The 15,400-nt window shown below is 38.0% G+C and overlaps 1 protein-coding gene across 2 annotated transcripts in view; it reads right to left on the bottom strand.

Annotated features, from left to right (window-relative positions):
* Positions 1-1,919: 1,919 nt before the first annotated feature.
* The window catches only part of LOC139116503 (arrestin domain-containing protein 3-like), a 33,340-nt gene continuing 19,859 nt past the window's right edge, over positions 1,920-15,400 (bottom strand). For both annotated transcript variants that reach the window (XM_070679119.1, XM_070679118.1), the window contains 4 exons: positions 5,420-5,521; positions 4,001-4,164; positions 3,279-3,459; positions 1,920-2,267 (listed from right to left, as the gene is read on the bottom strand). In XM_070679119.1, the coding sequence (XP_070535220.1) occupies positions 2,134-2,267; positions 3,279-3,459; positions 4,001-4,164; positions 5,420-5,521 (581 nt within the window). In that variant the 3' untranslated portion in view covers positions 1,920-2,133. The remainder of the gene's footprint in view (positions 2,268-3,278; positions 3,460-4,000; positions 4,165-5,419; positions 5,522-15,400) is intronic.

The following is a 15,400-nucleotide window of genomic DNA, read 5'->3' as shown; positions in this document are numbered from 1 at the left end:
AATGTTTCCGAATAATATGCGATTCTCTGTTATTTGACAGGCTATTCAACATGAGCCAGTGATCATTTCAATCAAAACTAACGGAAAAATCGCCAGAAGATACAGCTAATGGAACTTTAAACAACCTGAAGTGCAATGAACCCTGCCAGTGATTGACGACGTCCTGAAAAAACACAAGAAGCCAACCCCCCCCCAAAAAAAAAAAAAACCAAACAAACAAACAAAAAAACCAAAATATTTAACAAAAACCAACGGAGTCTATCTGCCGAACCTACTCGGTCATCTTTGACAGGGACCTACAAACCCTCAAATTAGTCGCGGTCTGTTTCCCCGGCAACGACGCCCACTACAAGTTGGAGTGGGCGCGGTCGTTTCGTTCGCATATGAGCCGGGTGCTGAATACGGTCCATTGATACCTGCAATACGGGAGACGGTTTGTCGGGAAGGACATCTTACACGGACGGCCATCTATCATGCTTTGATTAGCCTGTATCGTGTCCGAACGTATTGCTAATTGCATTTGCTCTATAATTGATACTGCTATATGATTGATGAGAAGCTCTTTTGTATCACTGGGACCCCACGGTGTCTTAGATGCTGGGACCTGTCCCATTTGTTTGTCAGGTACAGGACACAGAATGCCGGATGTTATACAAATAACGTTTTTGTGAAGAAATCTACGTAGATGTTCCATAGTTTTGTACGATAAAGCCGATCCGTCACACAAGAGTTTCGCTGAACACACTTTAACTAGCTGAGCCTTCCATTCCGTTTGTTTGGATCGGTAGGTTCCGCGTTCTATGTTTATATCGCAGTAACATGTATTGTAATAAAAACATACCCACCACCTAGTAGTCCGTAGGTACGTACAAACCTATAAGTATGCGAATGGATACACATATACGTCATAAATACAAGCAAACAAACAAACAAACACGTCTATAAATTTACAAATATGTGATTAAGCGACACCTGCATCGTCTATCACATTACACTTATATCTCTCTGTCTATCTCCGTCTATGTCTCTCTCGGTCTCTCTCGGTATTCTCTCTCTCTCTCTCTCTCTCTCTCTCTCTCTCTCTCTCTCTCTCTCTCTCTCTCTCTCTCTCTCTCTCTCTCTCTCTCTCTCTCTCCCATGTTAATTACGTCCACCATTCAGTCTTCGCCGTGTGGATTGCCGCGAAAAATGTGAGCCGCTTTTAAAATATATATATATATAATATATATATATCAGGTCACATATAGGTCATATATATACGTCACTCTCTCCCAACATACTGTGTTCGAAGTGTTCACGTGAAAAATCTAAAGAATTGTGTTAACGCTGGCCATTGCATCATACCTGCACCCTTTTCGACATCATGGTGCATGGACCTCTACAGACCTTATCTGGATGAGTTGCTGGTATGACGTATTCATGCAATTATGAGTCCGTGTCTCAATTCAAAACCACACTAACGCCCCCTATTGAGCATTTCAAAAACATTGTGCATTAACCCATTACCAAAGTCAAAACAGGTTGATAAACCCCATGGATCCACTCCCTCGCTGAAGTAACTGACCAGTCCCAAAACGTAGCCTGTTCGTAGTCTGGAAAGGATGTCCTGTCAAGAAAATAGCCCTTTAACACTCAAGTAAGAAACTTTCCCGTGCCCTCTGTTTGGAAGAAATATTGAAAGCTCGTTTACTTTGGTTTTGATATTTTGGACACTTGATTCATCATGACCTCGGGTGTCATTTTAAGCTTTGGTCTACACCTCATGTTTTGCCCTCGCCACAACGAAGGATGAATTCATACCAACATTTTGGTTTTTTTCCGATGAACAACGGCACATATTCACGCAGGAATAAAACAATGACAATCATACGTCTTAGACATTAAAGGGACACGGAAATTAAAAAAAACTCACAGTAGTATTAATAGCAAAATATTTACACTGTATTTAAAATCCTGTCATAATATACATATTTACATCGGAATAACGCAGTATTGAAAAGTGACTTTTGGAGAGTCTCTGTAGTTCATTGGACGGAAATAAGAGCGTGTTAAAAACGAAAGCTCTGTTACATCTATCTGGTGGACGGTTGGTTGATGCGAACGCATCCCCTCGTGACAATATAGATTATTTTTCTAGTCAACAGCAGCGTACACGTAGGGATACAACGGCGTGAACCTTAGGTCGCCTAACGTGTACTTGTCGTCCGTCTCATCTCTGACGTCACTCCCTCCCATCATGCTGTGTTCGAAGTGTTCGTGTGAAAAATCTGAGGAATTGCGTTCAGAAAAGGAAAATAAAAGATATATGTTATCTGCAGGCATTAGACATATGATCACAGGGAACCCAGAAATCTGATGTTGTTGTTGTTGTTGCTTGTATCGTGTTGGCTGAATTTTATCGGTCAACAACAACAACACAAATGATATAAACATAAACAACAATACAAAAAATACATACTGTGGTATGATTAACTCTACTAGTCTGCCAAACCAAAGTCTTAACTTTTGTTCTGTGAAACGAAGAATATTTTCCTTCGTCGTCTGTCTGAAGTTGTTGAAATCGAAAGTTATCAGAAGCGCAGTGCGTGCAACATGCAATCTTATCTACTCTTTCCAAATGAAGAAGAGGCTGGCCTGGTCAAATACTAAACTTGAAATTTAATACAAACATAAGGTGTTCTAGGCGATAAACTGAAAACTACACACTGTGACATTGTTTTGTGAGAAGAAATAGAAGGCGTTCTTCACAAACAGAGCCAATAAATGGAAAATGTACCAAAGCTAGCGAAGCATTATTTATTTATTTATTTATTTATTTATTTATTTAAAAAACTCCAAGCTGCATATACCTGATGGCGATACCTTTCACGTGATCATTCAAAACGATAGTAGTTCCTATATGCCTTGCAAAAACGATTTATTTCTTTTCCTTAAAATCTGTATATATTTCATGCTATTTTGAAATTCAATGTAAATTTTCTATTTTATTGAATTGTACCTTTCACGTGCACGTTTTGCAACTAGGCGTCGGGTCAGCCCATTTACAATGAGCGGATCAGTTGTTTTACTGAGTCTGTCCTGCGGCGTGTACAAATATCAATTGCATAACATTATTTCGTGATTCCATTATATTTATTAGTTTACATCTTTTATATAACATTTGAATAACCATATGCGACAAACTGTACCCATATACCACAAAATGGAGAAAATTCCTTTTGCGCGTCTTTCATCCTATATTGGCGAGACTGAAAAGGTAAAATGAAAGTGTGACTCACCAGTGGTTCTTGTAAATATCATGTCTTCCTTCGTGTCAGGCGTGCCGGGCAGAGAAAAGTTCGACTGGACAGAATATCTTGATGCTTTCCGTGATTTTTCGCACTTGACGTCAGTTACTATGACCGGCAGGTACAGCTGCATTGTGGGTTCCTTCTCAGTCTTCATGCCTATGAGGGATATCTGAGAGAGAGAGAGAGAGAGAGAGAGAGAGAGAGAGAGAGAGAGAGAGAGAGAGAGAGAGAGAGAGAGAGAGAGAGAGAGAGAGAGAGAGAGAGAGAGAGAGAGAGAGAGGAAATCAGAAAGAGTTAGGCAGACAGACAGCATGAAACGAGAGAGAGACAGAGGGAGAGAGGGGGGAAGGGACAAGACAAGCGGAAGAGGGAGGTCATGAAGTAAAAACGTTAAAGCAAACGTTTGTCGATAGAGGGCGCAATTCATTTTCTGCTTTTGGTCTTTTACCACTACAATTAAATCACTACGCAATGCAAGAAACAGAGAATAATGTATATTTTTCCTTGCGTCTATGCAAATCTGTTGCTTCTACAATCTGAAACCGTTCAAGACTTTTACAATCGAGATATTAAGATTTATATCATGAAATTTTATATATGTATGTTTTCTATTCATATGATACATTTACTCTTGGTCCTAAATTATGCAATTAAGAGAAGATTGGTTTAAAGTAGAAAACTAGTGTGTCTCGCTATCATCTTCAGCTCACCTTAAGAAAGTAGGTCAATGTGATCAATGAGTCGCACATGGTTGTCAAGGGAACGCAGGGGATAATCAACGCCTCGTTTCTCCACCTGAGAACACCGCGAGGTTCCGGCGGATCGCCCTTTTTATGGAGTAGCGGATTATCAACCATTCTGGATTTGGCTTTGTCTGCGGAGATACAATATGCATGTTGCACACGCATGATTTGAAGATTAGAACTCTGAAACTGTGACGCAAAGTCCACACGAGCGATAACGCAAAACCATCTGACTAAAATTACTGGGCAATGGGAATATTTTTAATTGATTTGCTATGAATGTGTGTGTGTGAGTGAGTGAGTGAGTGGGTGAGTGAATGAGAGAGAGAGAGAGAGAGAGAGAGAGAGAGAGAGAGAGAGAGAGAGAGAGAGAGAGAGAGAGAGAGAGAGAGAGAGAGAGAGAGAGAGAGAGAGAGAGAGAGAGAGAGAGAGAGAGAGAGAGAGAGAGAGAGAGAGAGAGAGAGACAGACAGACAGACAGAGACAGAGAGAGACAGAGAGAGACAGAGAGAGAGAGACAGACAGACAGACAGACAGACAGACAGACAGACAGACAGACAGACAGACAGACAGACAGACAACAGAGTAGAGACAGATAGACAGAGGGGAGAGAGAGGGAGGTGTGGGGCAGATTGAGACAGATTGAGACAGACAGACAGACACTGTTAGATTGGTGATAGTTACACACAGACAGGCAGGCAGATAGACAAATAGAGACAGCTTGAGAAAAGAGGATAGCGGACAGACGATGACAGGCATTCAAAGACTTGGAAAGGCAGATCAAGAAAGAAATCTTTGTAGCTGACGTAATATTAGATAGAGTTACAATTCTACACTTGAAGTTAAATAAGTGTGGTCAAAAATATCAGACAAATATGTTGCACAACGTCTTGTAAAATATTGAATGCTGAAAATGACTCCATACACAGTGCATCCGCTTTTGGGTTGAAAGTGACAGAAATATAAAAGTAACCCTTTGAGTGCTGTAATTTTTCCCGCCAAAATTTACGTTCAAAATTAAATGTTACTAATTTTATGATTTTTTTTAAATTTTATTTGACAGTTTTGCACCCAATGATATCACTTATTAATGGCTGCAGTTTTTGATCAAAACAGCGGAAAAAATTCTGGAAAAAATATTGGGTTATAATTTATAAAGGTGACAAAAATTGACTGTGGCGCTCAAAGGATTAACCGATGGCTGATAAACAAATAGAAAGCAAGGTCTCTTCACACACATATCACGTGCACTTTTTGTCTTATTCATGTTGTATTTGGTTGTTTGTGTTCGTTTCGTATCTTTCTGTTACAAGAAATTAATTCACAAATCAAGTTACACATTTATTTCCTCCTTAAATAAAAAATCTCTTTTACAAAGTTCCTTTACCTTGTGAGTAATAGTGGACGCGCTGCACTAAGGTTCCCCTAGCTTCCAGGAACTTGTGCTTGCTGTAATTTTTGCATTCAATGCACAACAGGATTGCCTCGCCTGTAGAGGGCGGAAATACGGAAAGAATGACATTTATTTGAATGAAACAAATTACCTGAGGATGACAGCAGTTGTCATGACAACATGTAAAAACGAGTGCAAAAAAAGATTTTATGCTTGTGTTACTCCGATCGAAAAAGAAATTCCACCCCGAGCTATCGGCACTCTGTCAAACCAAATGACGTCACTGCTTTTTTTTTTTGGCCAACGGAACAGAAAATCTCAACGGTGGGCTAACTTTAGAACGTGGGTTCTAATTGGTTACATAGCACACGATGTTGTTTACAGCTCAGTTTTACCGGAAGTGACGAATTCGAATATGATATGATCATTATTAAAGACACAGTCGACTTTTGTATTTAATAGATCTTCAACACAAGCTCGTGTCAACGGGAAGACCGCAAGTGACGCAAGCGACTAAATTGATATGTTTGCATAGTTGGTAAAATGGAAAACAAAACAAAAAAGCAAACAAACAAACATATGAAAACTCTTAGTGTAGCTTATTGGCAGTTTATGGATGACTATGAAAGACCATTGCCTATACGATATAGTCATCCCTGATTTTGTTTATATATCACGTGGTCTAGCTCGCTCGGATGCATCGCTGATTGGTTTTCTGGCCGGTGCTCACGTTCGTGTATATTGTAGGTCAGTAAAGATGACGAGTAGTTTAGCAAGCGCCTACGAAGACTACCGTAAGCAACGGTGAGTTCTCCTCAGCTGGACACTGTGCCGCATATTCCGTGTTCTCAAGTTATTTGCAAATATGTCTTAAAGCACTGCATATATATTACCAGGATGCGCTTTCCACATCTTATACGAAATATCAATTTTTTACAGAAATCGTTTGAAATTTCATACCTTTTCGTACCTCCGAAAACTCATCTAAAAAGCTCATTTTCACAGAAATTGACATAAAATAATAACACGTTTTTTTCAAATAAAATATACATCAACATATTTGTGAACACTACCAAGCAGAATCAGGGAGTAACGGGTTAAAATTTAATAATTGAGGCCAAACAACCAATCGAAATGACTGTTGAATTATAGAGGCAAAACACATCTGAAACGAGCAAATCTAATTTCATTTAATTGCCATTCAATTATTTGTGCCCCGACAAGTCACACGTCGTCGCTGTTTCTCTATTCCTGTCTCCGTCTCTGTCTGTCTTAACCTGTCTCTGCCACTGTCTGACTCTACCAGAGTCAATCAAATTTGTCTCTGTGTGTCTGTCCCCTCCCCCCCTCTCTCTCTCTCTCTCTCTCTCTCTCTCTCTCTCTCTCTCTCTCACACACACACACACACACACACAGTGATCACTGGACGGAATATATGATTGCACTTGAATGTAATAGGTGCATTATCGCTAACAACATTTGACATGCGTTGAGAGTGACATATGACATGTTTCTATTTTGACAGAGAAGGGAATTTCATGTATTTCATTGTCAGTTGATCAATCGGAACAACGTTTAGAAGGAAACAAGCACCAGTTGTCTGTAATCACAATAAGGTCAAACGTTCGCGCTTGACTATAGATTATATCGACCGAACATAGCGGCAGAAGCGATATCCATTAGGAACAGCCGCGATTTTGTCATTATTGCAGAACCTATTTGATGCTCCATTGAGAGCGCATTAAAATGCCACGAAGGTCACGTTTACACAGAATATTAAAAAAAATGACATTTTGCTATTATATTGTTAATGTATCATTGTTTGACATGTTTACAACCGGTTACCTGCATGCCATCGGCTTATCAGAGGCCGCATCGATGCTGCAAGAACAGCGCCGCATTGTACGCATTATTTTAATTAGTAAACAGACTGCACTCTGTGCATACTGTGGGCTCATAAATCAGTAATCAAATTAAACTATCGGTCACCAATTATTCTATAAAGCTGTTATTAAAAAACAATTTCAAAAGTTGCACAACATTTTATGATATCCATATTAATTAATCATTTTAATTTTTGAACGCCGATATTTTTTTTATTATGCAAACTCTCTGTTTTGGGATAATCCCTGTATGCCACTTAATAATGAGCGACCCATTTTGCCGAAAATATTTTATTATTTATGTTATTTTCAATGTTATTCTACATATCAACCTTTTTTTTTAGAAACTGCAAAAGAGAAATCGACGAGTGTTAACCCTTTCACTATTAATAATTTAGCCCAAACCCATGGTTTTTAACGGTGAATGCGGACATTGGGGAGGGGAGGGGTGGACATAACATGATAACGTGGGCGAGACTCTTAAATCTGTTCGGATGACTTTGTATTGGCCTTAAATCGTTTTTTAATGCTGTTTTTCTTTGCTATATGACATATGAACATGACTATGAAAGAGTGGGGGAAAATCCTCATGAATTTGAATTCTTTTACGACAGAAACCATAGGTTCTTGTCCAATGTGCATTGCATACCTTAGACTGTTGTATTGGTGAAATTCACAATATTATGCACGTTTTCTTGATTTAAGATTCATACATCTACACTTTCTGGTATGCTATTGCATACATCATTTATTTATTTATTTATTTATTTATTTATTTACTTATTTATACAATACAATACAATACAATAGCTCTTTATTATCCCAAAACATGGGCAATTCTTTGTACGACAGCGGACAAGTCAAAAAGTTACACAGATAAGACATGTATAAAATATTTAAAAAAGGTCAGTGACGTTAAAACACATTAAAAGCAGAGATGACTAGTCGTTTCTGTTTTGATTCAGTACAGAAATTGCAGTGGGAATGAATGAATGTTTTGATCTATTTGTTCTAGTTATTGGAACCCTATAACGCCGGCGAGATGGTAAAATATTGAATTCCTTGTAAAGTGGGTGGTGATTATTCCTGACTATAGAATTGGCTTTGTGTAAAACTTGTTTTTTATACAATGTACTGAGATTAGTTTGTTGCACTCCAATTATTTTACTACAGATGTTTACTATTCTACCAAGTTTGTTCTTGCACTGTACAGTGAGGTTTCCGAACCAGCAAATGAGTGAAAAACTTAAGACACTTTCAATACATGATCTGTAAAAAAGCACAAGCATTCTTCTGTCAACTTTGAAGAAATTCAATTTCCTCAAGAAGAACAGACGCTGCTGGCATTTACATAAAATCATATTAATGTTATCCTCCCATCGCAGCTTATTATCCAAAATAGAACCCAGATAGTTGTATTTCTCAACAATTTCCACTTCTTTACCATTAATAATTGTTACATCAGCTAATGGTGCGTCTTTCCTGAAATCTATACACAAATCTTTGGTGTTATCAATGTTAAGTTCGAGAAAAGAACTTTTACACCACTCTACAAAGTCATCAACCACTGGCCCATGATTTCTTTCATGATTTTGGAGTAGACTGATTATGGCAGAGTCATCTGCGAACTTAATTATAAATCTATCATCATGGTGACTTCTGCAATCATCGGTGTATAGAATATACAGAAGTGGTGACAGTACACAACCTTGCGGTGAGCCAGTAGATGAGATACATACATCAGAAAAAGTGCCGTTCACTCGAACATGTTGTGATCTCCCAGTTAAGAAATCCAAAACCCAACCAACAATCTTAGGATGAATGTTAAAATGAGACAATAATTTACCAGTTAAGATGTGCGGCTGGATAGTATTAAATGCAGATGAAAAATCACAAATAGAACCCGGGCATGTGTTTTATTTCCTTCAATGTGATTATAAATTAAATTAAGGAGGGTCAAAGAGGCTGTAACTTCTATGTTCGTGTGGAAATAAAACATCTAACACGATTGGAACTAATTTTGGAATACTTGGATGGTGAAGTAATGTCGGTTTAATCTGCAAATGTAAGCTCATCTGCTTTTCCTTTTAAGTTACACACTTGTTTTTATGAGTAATTTGTAATATCGCAACATTCAGCTATAGGGCACCTAACACTTTTGAGAAATTTGAACGATATGAAGATCCAATTATCCCAAAATTAGTCCCAATCGCGTCATCTATTCTAAGATTTATAATTTTTTCTGTCATTATGACGGTCGCTGCCTTGAGATAAAATATGAAATGTCGTTGATTATTATATTCTCATTGAAGCGGAAGATATCACTGATGTTAGCTGATACACCGGCGCCAGCAATATTGAGAAGTCTGGAGCGTAGATATATATTGCGTGTACACAAATAGATCCGTGATGCATTGTTCTAGGATATCGATAAGCACTGATTTGCTCACATGTCGATAAAACCGCCCTAAAATGCTTCACGGCGCACGTATAGAGAGCGAAAATTTACCGTTTGCCTGTAAAAGCAGCTTTTGATCTGTTGAGAAACTGTAAACGTCGAATCACCAACACGTCAGGGGACACGTTCGTCATAATTTGCCGATGACGTTATTGACTCACGGGTGATTTTACGGTAAAAAATTGTGAAAACGGAATAAAAAAATCCAGACTGGTTTAATCACCATTGAAGTGCTATTTTTGGCAATTTACGAGTACTTCTTTTCGCTGTTTTATTTGAAATTGCTGTTTTTATTACGAGACATGGAGTGTTGAGATTCATATTTACAACGAAATAGACTGTAGAAAATCTACCCGTAAAATGCACTCATTGGTGCTTACAATGCCGAAGGTGACGCGCAAAAATCGATGTCTTTCCCTCACGAAATCGCGTGAGGCTTAAAAGGCCAGTAGCTATATATATATCTTTTGTTATTTTGTTTATTATCGATTATTTTCTACATCATTTGCAAGCTCTTGTCCAACCCCCCTCCAAAGAATGTTGTTCCAAACAGCCACTATACAGCTTGTCACCACAGCGTGTATGTGTAAAAAGATGTGCACTCAGTCTGTTGTTGTTGTTTGTTGTTGTTGTTGTTGTTGTTGTTGTTGTTGTTGTTGTTGTTGTTGTTGTTGAGTTTTGATTTGTTGTCTAGACTAGAATTCACTTGTCAACACACGCAATTCAGTGTGTACATCTAGAGACTTAGTTGACAAGGTAAATACTGTGTGTCTCAAAATGCTTCGGGGAGTTAAATATCGTCGACATGCACAAATAGTGAAAAAAACCCCTAAAAGATACAGCTACTTGCACTTTAACCCCTTGACCGCAATTGTTTGACTAAACCCTGTTGTTTTTTTTTGCATAAAGATGGACCTCCATACAGGGAAATGGGTTGAGAGACTCGATACACTGATTGGTTACAACCACGTAGAATATGTCCAAAATTGTTTGACAGTGTAGTAACCGCACATTACTGCCAGATACTAAGAATTTCCAGTCCTCGCTACAGTAGATTACATCCCTCTTTGGTACGCATTGAGCATAACAGTCAGGTTTATGCTGAAATGTCGTGTGGACACGAAAAGTAGTCTATTATTAGCCGCTCTTGGCGAGAAAAAGCCCGCTCTTCCTATCTGTAAACACGCCCTTTCAAGTATCAATAATATATGTGATTTTAACAAACTAATTGATACCTTACGCAGGAAAGTTTCCAGGCATAAAATGGCAGAGTGCTCTTTTTTGAAAATACATCTACAATTTTTAGTGTCAGCTCCCTTAACACCAGTAATTCAGTTTTATGATTCGAAGCAGTCATATTATGGAATCGTGACAAATATCGAAAAGTTGTCTTGAAATATTCTTCCTATTTTCAACAAGTCGTGATTTCAAAAACGATGGTGATATAAATAATTCATACCTCGCAAATCCCTCAAGTTGAGCTTTTAGTATTATCGTATGAATAATTCACAGCTCATGACTTTATTTTCTTTCCCTCTTCGTGCTGACGTATGGTTATGGATATACCACAACTAGAGCAATACGGAAAATATTGAACCTCCACTTGTGTGTAATGTCTCTGTGTGCGTGCATTTTAAATATGATATCCTATCAAAATTTTTACTGACCGAGACAACCGAATTCGTTTGCTTCAACGTCGAATGAAATATAATTTTTTGATTTATAATGATTTTATCATACTTTGGAATGCCCCTATGGTGTAGTAACTTCATTTGTCTTATTAACCCTTTGAGCGCTGTAATTTTCTCCCGCCAAAATTTTAGTGCAAAATTTTACCAATTTTTATGAATTTTTCTGTAATTTTTTGATAATTTTGTACCAAATAGACATCACATTTCATTTGCTACATTTTTTGTCTCAATTTATTGGCAAAAATCTGAGTAAAATGGACGGTTTATTTTATAAAGGGGACAAAAATATACTTTGGCGCTCAAAAGGTTAAGTTTGACTTTAGCGCGAGACGGTATTCGCTTCTCGTGATAACTCAGGTGTAGACCTAACACCATGATTTGACTTTCCTTGCTGTACGTTTTCCCGCCTTCCTATCGCTTTCTTGAATCCCGCCTTTAATATGTATTTTGCATGTGCAGTGTTACCTTATATTTAAAAGTAGCCAGGTAATTTAAGAAAGTAGACGGGTGGACTGCGAGGGAGCGAAGCGACCGAGGGGGAGAGCGCGAGAGGGGAGTGTCCCCCCTCTCGCAAGGCGAAAAATGCAATTTTGGAGTGGAAATAGTGTTCTCATGGTAGCATCTAAGGTGACATTTGACTAATACTTTGAACATTTAGCTGAGACTGAAACAGTACTTTTGTTGTGTGTCTTAGACGTGGCTCACATACAACAAAACAGACATGATTTTGTTTTGTTTGTATTATTTATGACATATCGGTACTTATGGTTTTATTTGCAGTAAAGTCACCTGCAGTCTGCTCATTTCATTGCTCATTTCCCATTCTTTATTACTAGTAAGTATAACCCTGGACTCGCTAAAAATGTTAAAATTATAATCAGAAAGAATATATGATAAGTACAATCTACGTTAAATTAATACTAGTAAGTATTCACCATCTGGCCTACCTATATAACTGTTTTCATGATGATATTTAAAAAAATGATATTCAATTCAATCAGAAAAGAGTTAATTAACTTAGGGACCACGTCAAAAGATGGATGTCGGATAAAAAACTCAATTCTTTCAAACTTCATTGATGAATATTTATCAGATGTTCCCATTATTTCTTTACTGTGATAATTCCAATCATACTTAACCCTTTCACCACCATGGTTTGTCCCAATCCATTGTTTTCTATGGTAAAATTGGACCTGTATACAGGGAACTGGGGGTGAAAGGGTTAAAACACAATCAGGATGGAAAATAAAAAATAATGACAGTATTCTAATGAAAAACACATTTACTTTTGTTTAAAAAAATCGGTAAGATAATTCACTGTAATGTAAACACACGCACCGATATAAAAATGCATTATTTCAGAAAACTAGAAGAAAAGGAGTTTTCCAGTTGCAATTACGGCAATGTAGGGAGCAAAAATATGTAATTACATCATCATTTTTTAAGATTTCTCAACCAAATCAAACTAGAATATTGTTTTTGTCGGATGAAAAACTTTTTAAAGAATTTAGATTTTATCCGACATCGATCTTTTGACGTGGTCCTTTAGTAACATACTCTATAGATGAACCTTATTATCTAAAAATGACACCCAATAAAATGAAATATCCTGACATACCCTTAATTTTAACAGTGCGTATACACGCAGACACGTATAGCCTATCAGTAGGTAGACGAGGCTGTCAGAGAGAACAGCGTAAAACGGTCGGAAACACAACTGCCTGTGACTGTGTAATTAACGATCGGCAACACACATGCCTGTGACCGTGGATTCTAGTACGTAAAAATAATCAATGAAAATAAAATACCCATTCAAATAAACAGTTGGTTCTAAAATAAATTTCAATTCTAGCTCTTTTTTTTAAATCTAGGAAATGCATCGGTATTGCTCTGAGAATAACTTGATTTGTTGAGAAGATTATCATACTCGTAGTGACGTTTGCAGCCAGCGCGGCGGCGGAAAACTAGCTTGCCAGTCTCGTGAACTTCAAATCGTCGATCAAAATTACATCTTTTCGGTGCTTTTCTCTCACAAATTCAGCGAAATTGAAGTTTTTCATACATAAACTAAATGTATCGTTGGAATCAAGTATACCTTTTGAACGGGCTTTCTTCGGGGAAAAAAATATTCCATCGGCAAGGTGCCAGTGGCCGACGCCACATTTCTTTTTGACGCCATCGTTAAAGATGACCTAAGATGACCTTCATACTAATCAAACCAATCACGCTGCTTGATCAAAGCCAACACCATAGGCGCGTCCATCAGCCCATCACACTATTTAACAAGTAAAAGATCGGGCTCAAAAAAGCCACAAATGGGTATTTAGAAACTGTTTTATGTTTGTGCAGTTCCAAGTGGGGAAAGGGGTCGCGAAACTGCTAATCGTACGTGTGCCGTCTAACAGCTGGCAGTGCGATCCCGAAATTAATAGGTCTATAAAAATAATCTAATTACGTTAAAAGTAGCCGGGAAAAAATGCAAAACAGGCGGGTTATTTACCCGGCACCCGGCTTCTAAGGACAACACTGCATGTGGCTTCATAGAATCTTCAGAAATGATAGAGGCAAGGCATGTTCATTACAGGCTGTTTCAACAGAAACCGTCGCAAGAGTTCTACAATTCTAATTGCAAGATTTGAAATTTCGCATTGTCCATACACCATGTCACTCCACAGATGTTGCGGGCATCGTCTGACCTATTGTGAAAGTGACTTCACATTTTCACCCCTCGCGTTTCTCCGTTAAAAGTCAACGTCACCGGGTCCATCACCGTACAGTCGAACGTAAATTGAAATTTCGGTCATTAGAAGTCCCCGGATGTCCTCATAGATGGGGTGGTCACTCAAGTGTACTACTGTCAAATGGCTACATATATTCACGGTGCAAAGGTGATCTCGTATCACATCATTTTAATATGCATTATTTTATCATAATGACAGACACTAAATCATATTGCACACTTTCACAACTTCAAGAAGTTTCGACAATGTTCCCATGCTACCCCCTGTGTCTGCGTTATTATGAAAATATCAACAACAAAAAAAATCAACTTTGGCAGCCTGAGGAAAAAATTCAAGAATCTGGCACATCTAATTATATATTAATTTACAAATATTTGTGCTGACGGGTTTCATCTAATAATGCTAATCACAACCTCAAAAGTGCCGCTTAGATGGGGCAAGCAGGTAGTATTTATACAAATATTATTGTCCGCGCTGTTGCCATGGTTACTGAAAGATGTTTCATATTCTGTGATTACCAAAATGGATCTTGGAGTGTTTTTCTACGTGAAATGAGAACGGAATGTTACCGTGAAAAGACCTAATTTCGCGCCAAACGTGACATATCAGTATCAGTAAGAGACACTCGTCAGAGGCGATATTTATGGAATTTCATGACATACTTGTCAGTTATTTGACACATTTCATATTTTCCCCTGCTAACAAAGTTGAGTGTTCGCAAACATAAAATTATGGGCTACAGCAGATATTCTCTTTAGAGTTCCTGTATTCCTCGCATTGCACGCGCGAAACGTTGGGTGGCGCGTTCCCTTATGGAAATTTAGATGGAGGTGCAATGCAAAGTGGATTCTACTTACATTCAGATGGTAAGAACGCACCTCGGGGACAGATATTTAGACTCTCAAATTTCTACAATTTTTTTTCTGATCTACCTCTTTAGGGGTTCATTTTAAAGCTCTTGGTGTAAGAAAACTTTTCACAGGCTTAGTTTTTCGAAATTGGAAAATTACATTTTTCTCCAAAGAGTTAACACCGGGATGGCGGCCATTTTGAATTTTAAATATCTGTAAATCTTGGGTTATTTGTTTCTCTAATACTAAAATTTGCACCGTGTCCCCCGATTTTTATTCTTGTTTTTGAAAGAGAATGGTTGAAAAATTCGTCAAGTAAAAGTTTAAGGCTTTCACTTTTAAGGCACATGC

Source organism: Ptychodera flava, chromosome 17, assembly GCF_041260155.1.
Source record: "Ptychodera flava strain L36383 chromosome 17, AS_Pfla_20210202, whole genome shotgun sequence".
NCBI lineage: Eukaryota > Metazoa > Hemichordata > Enteropneusta > Ptychoderidae > Ptychodera > Ptychodera flava.
This window is presented reverse-complemented; position numbering and strand designations above follow the sequence as displayed.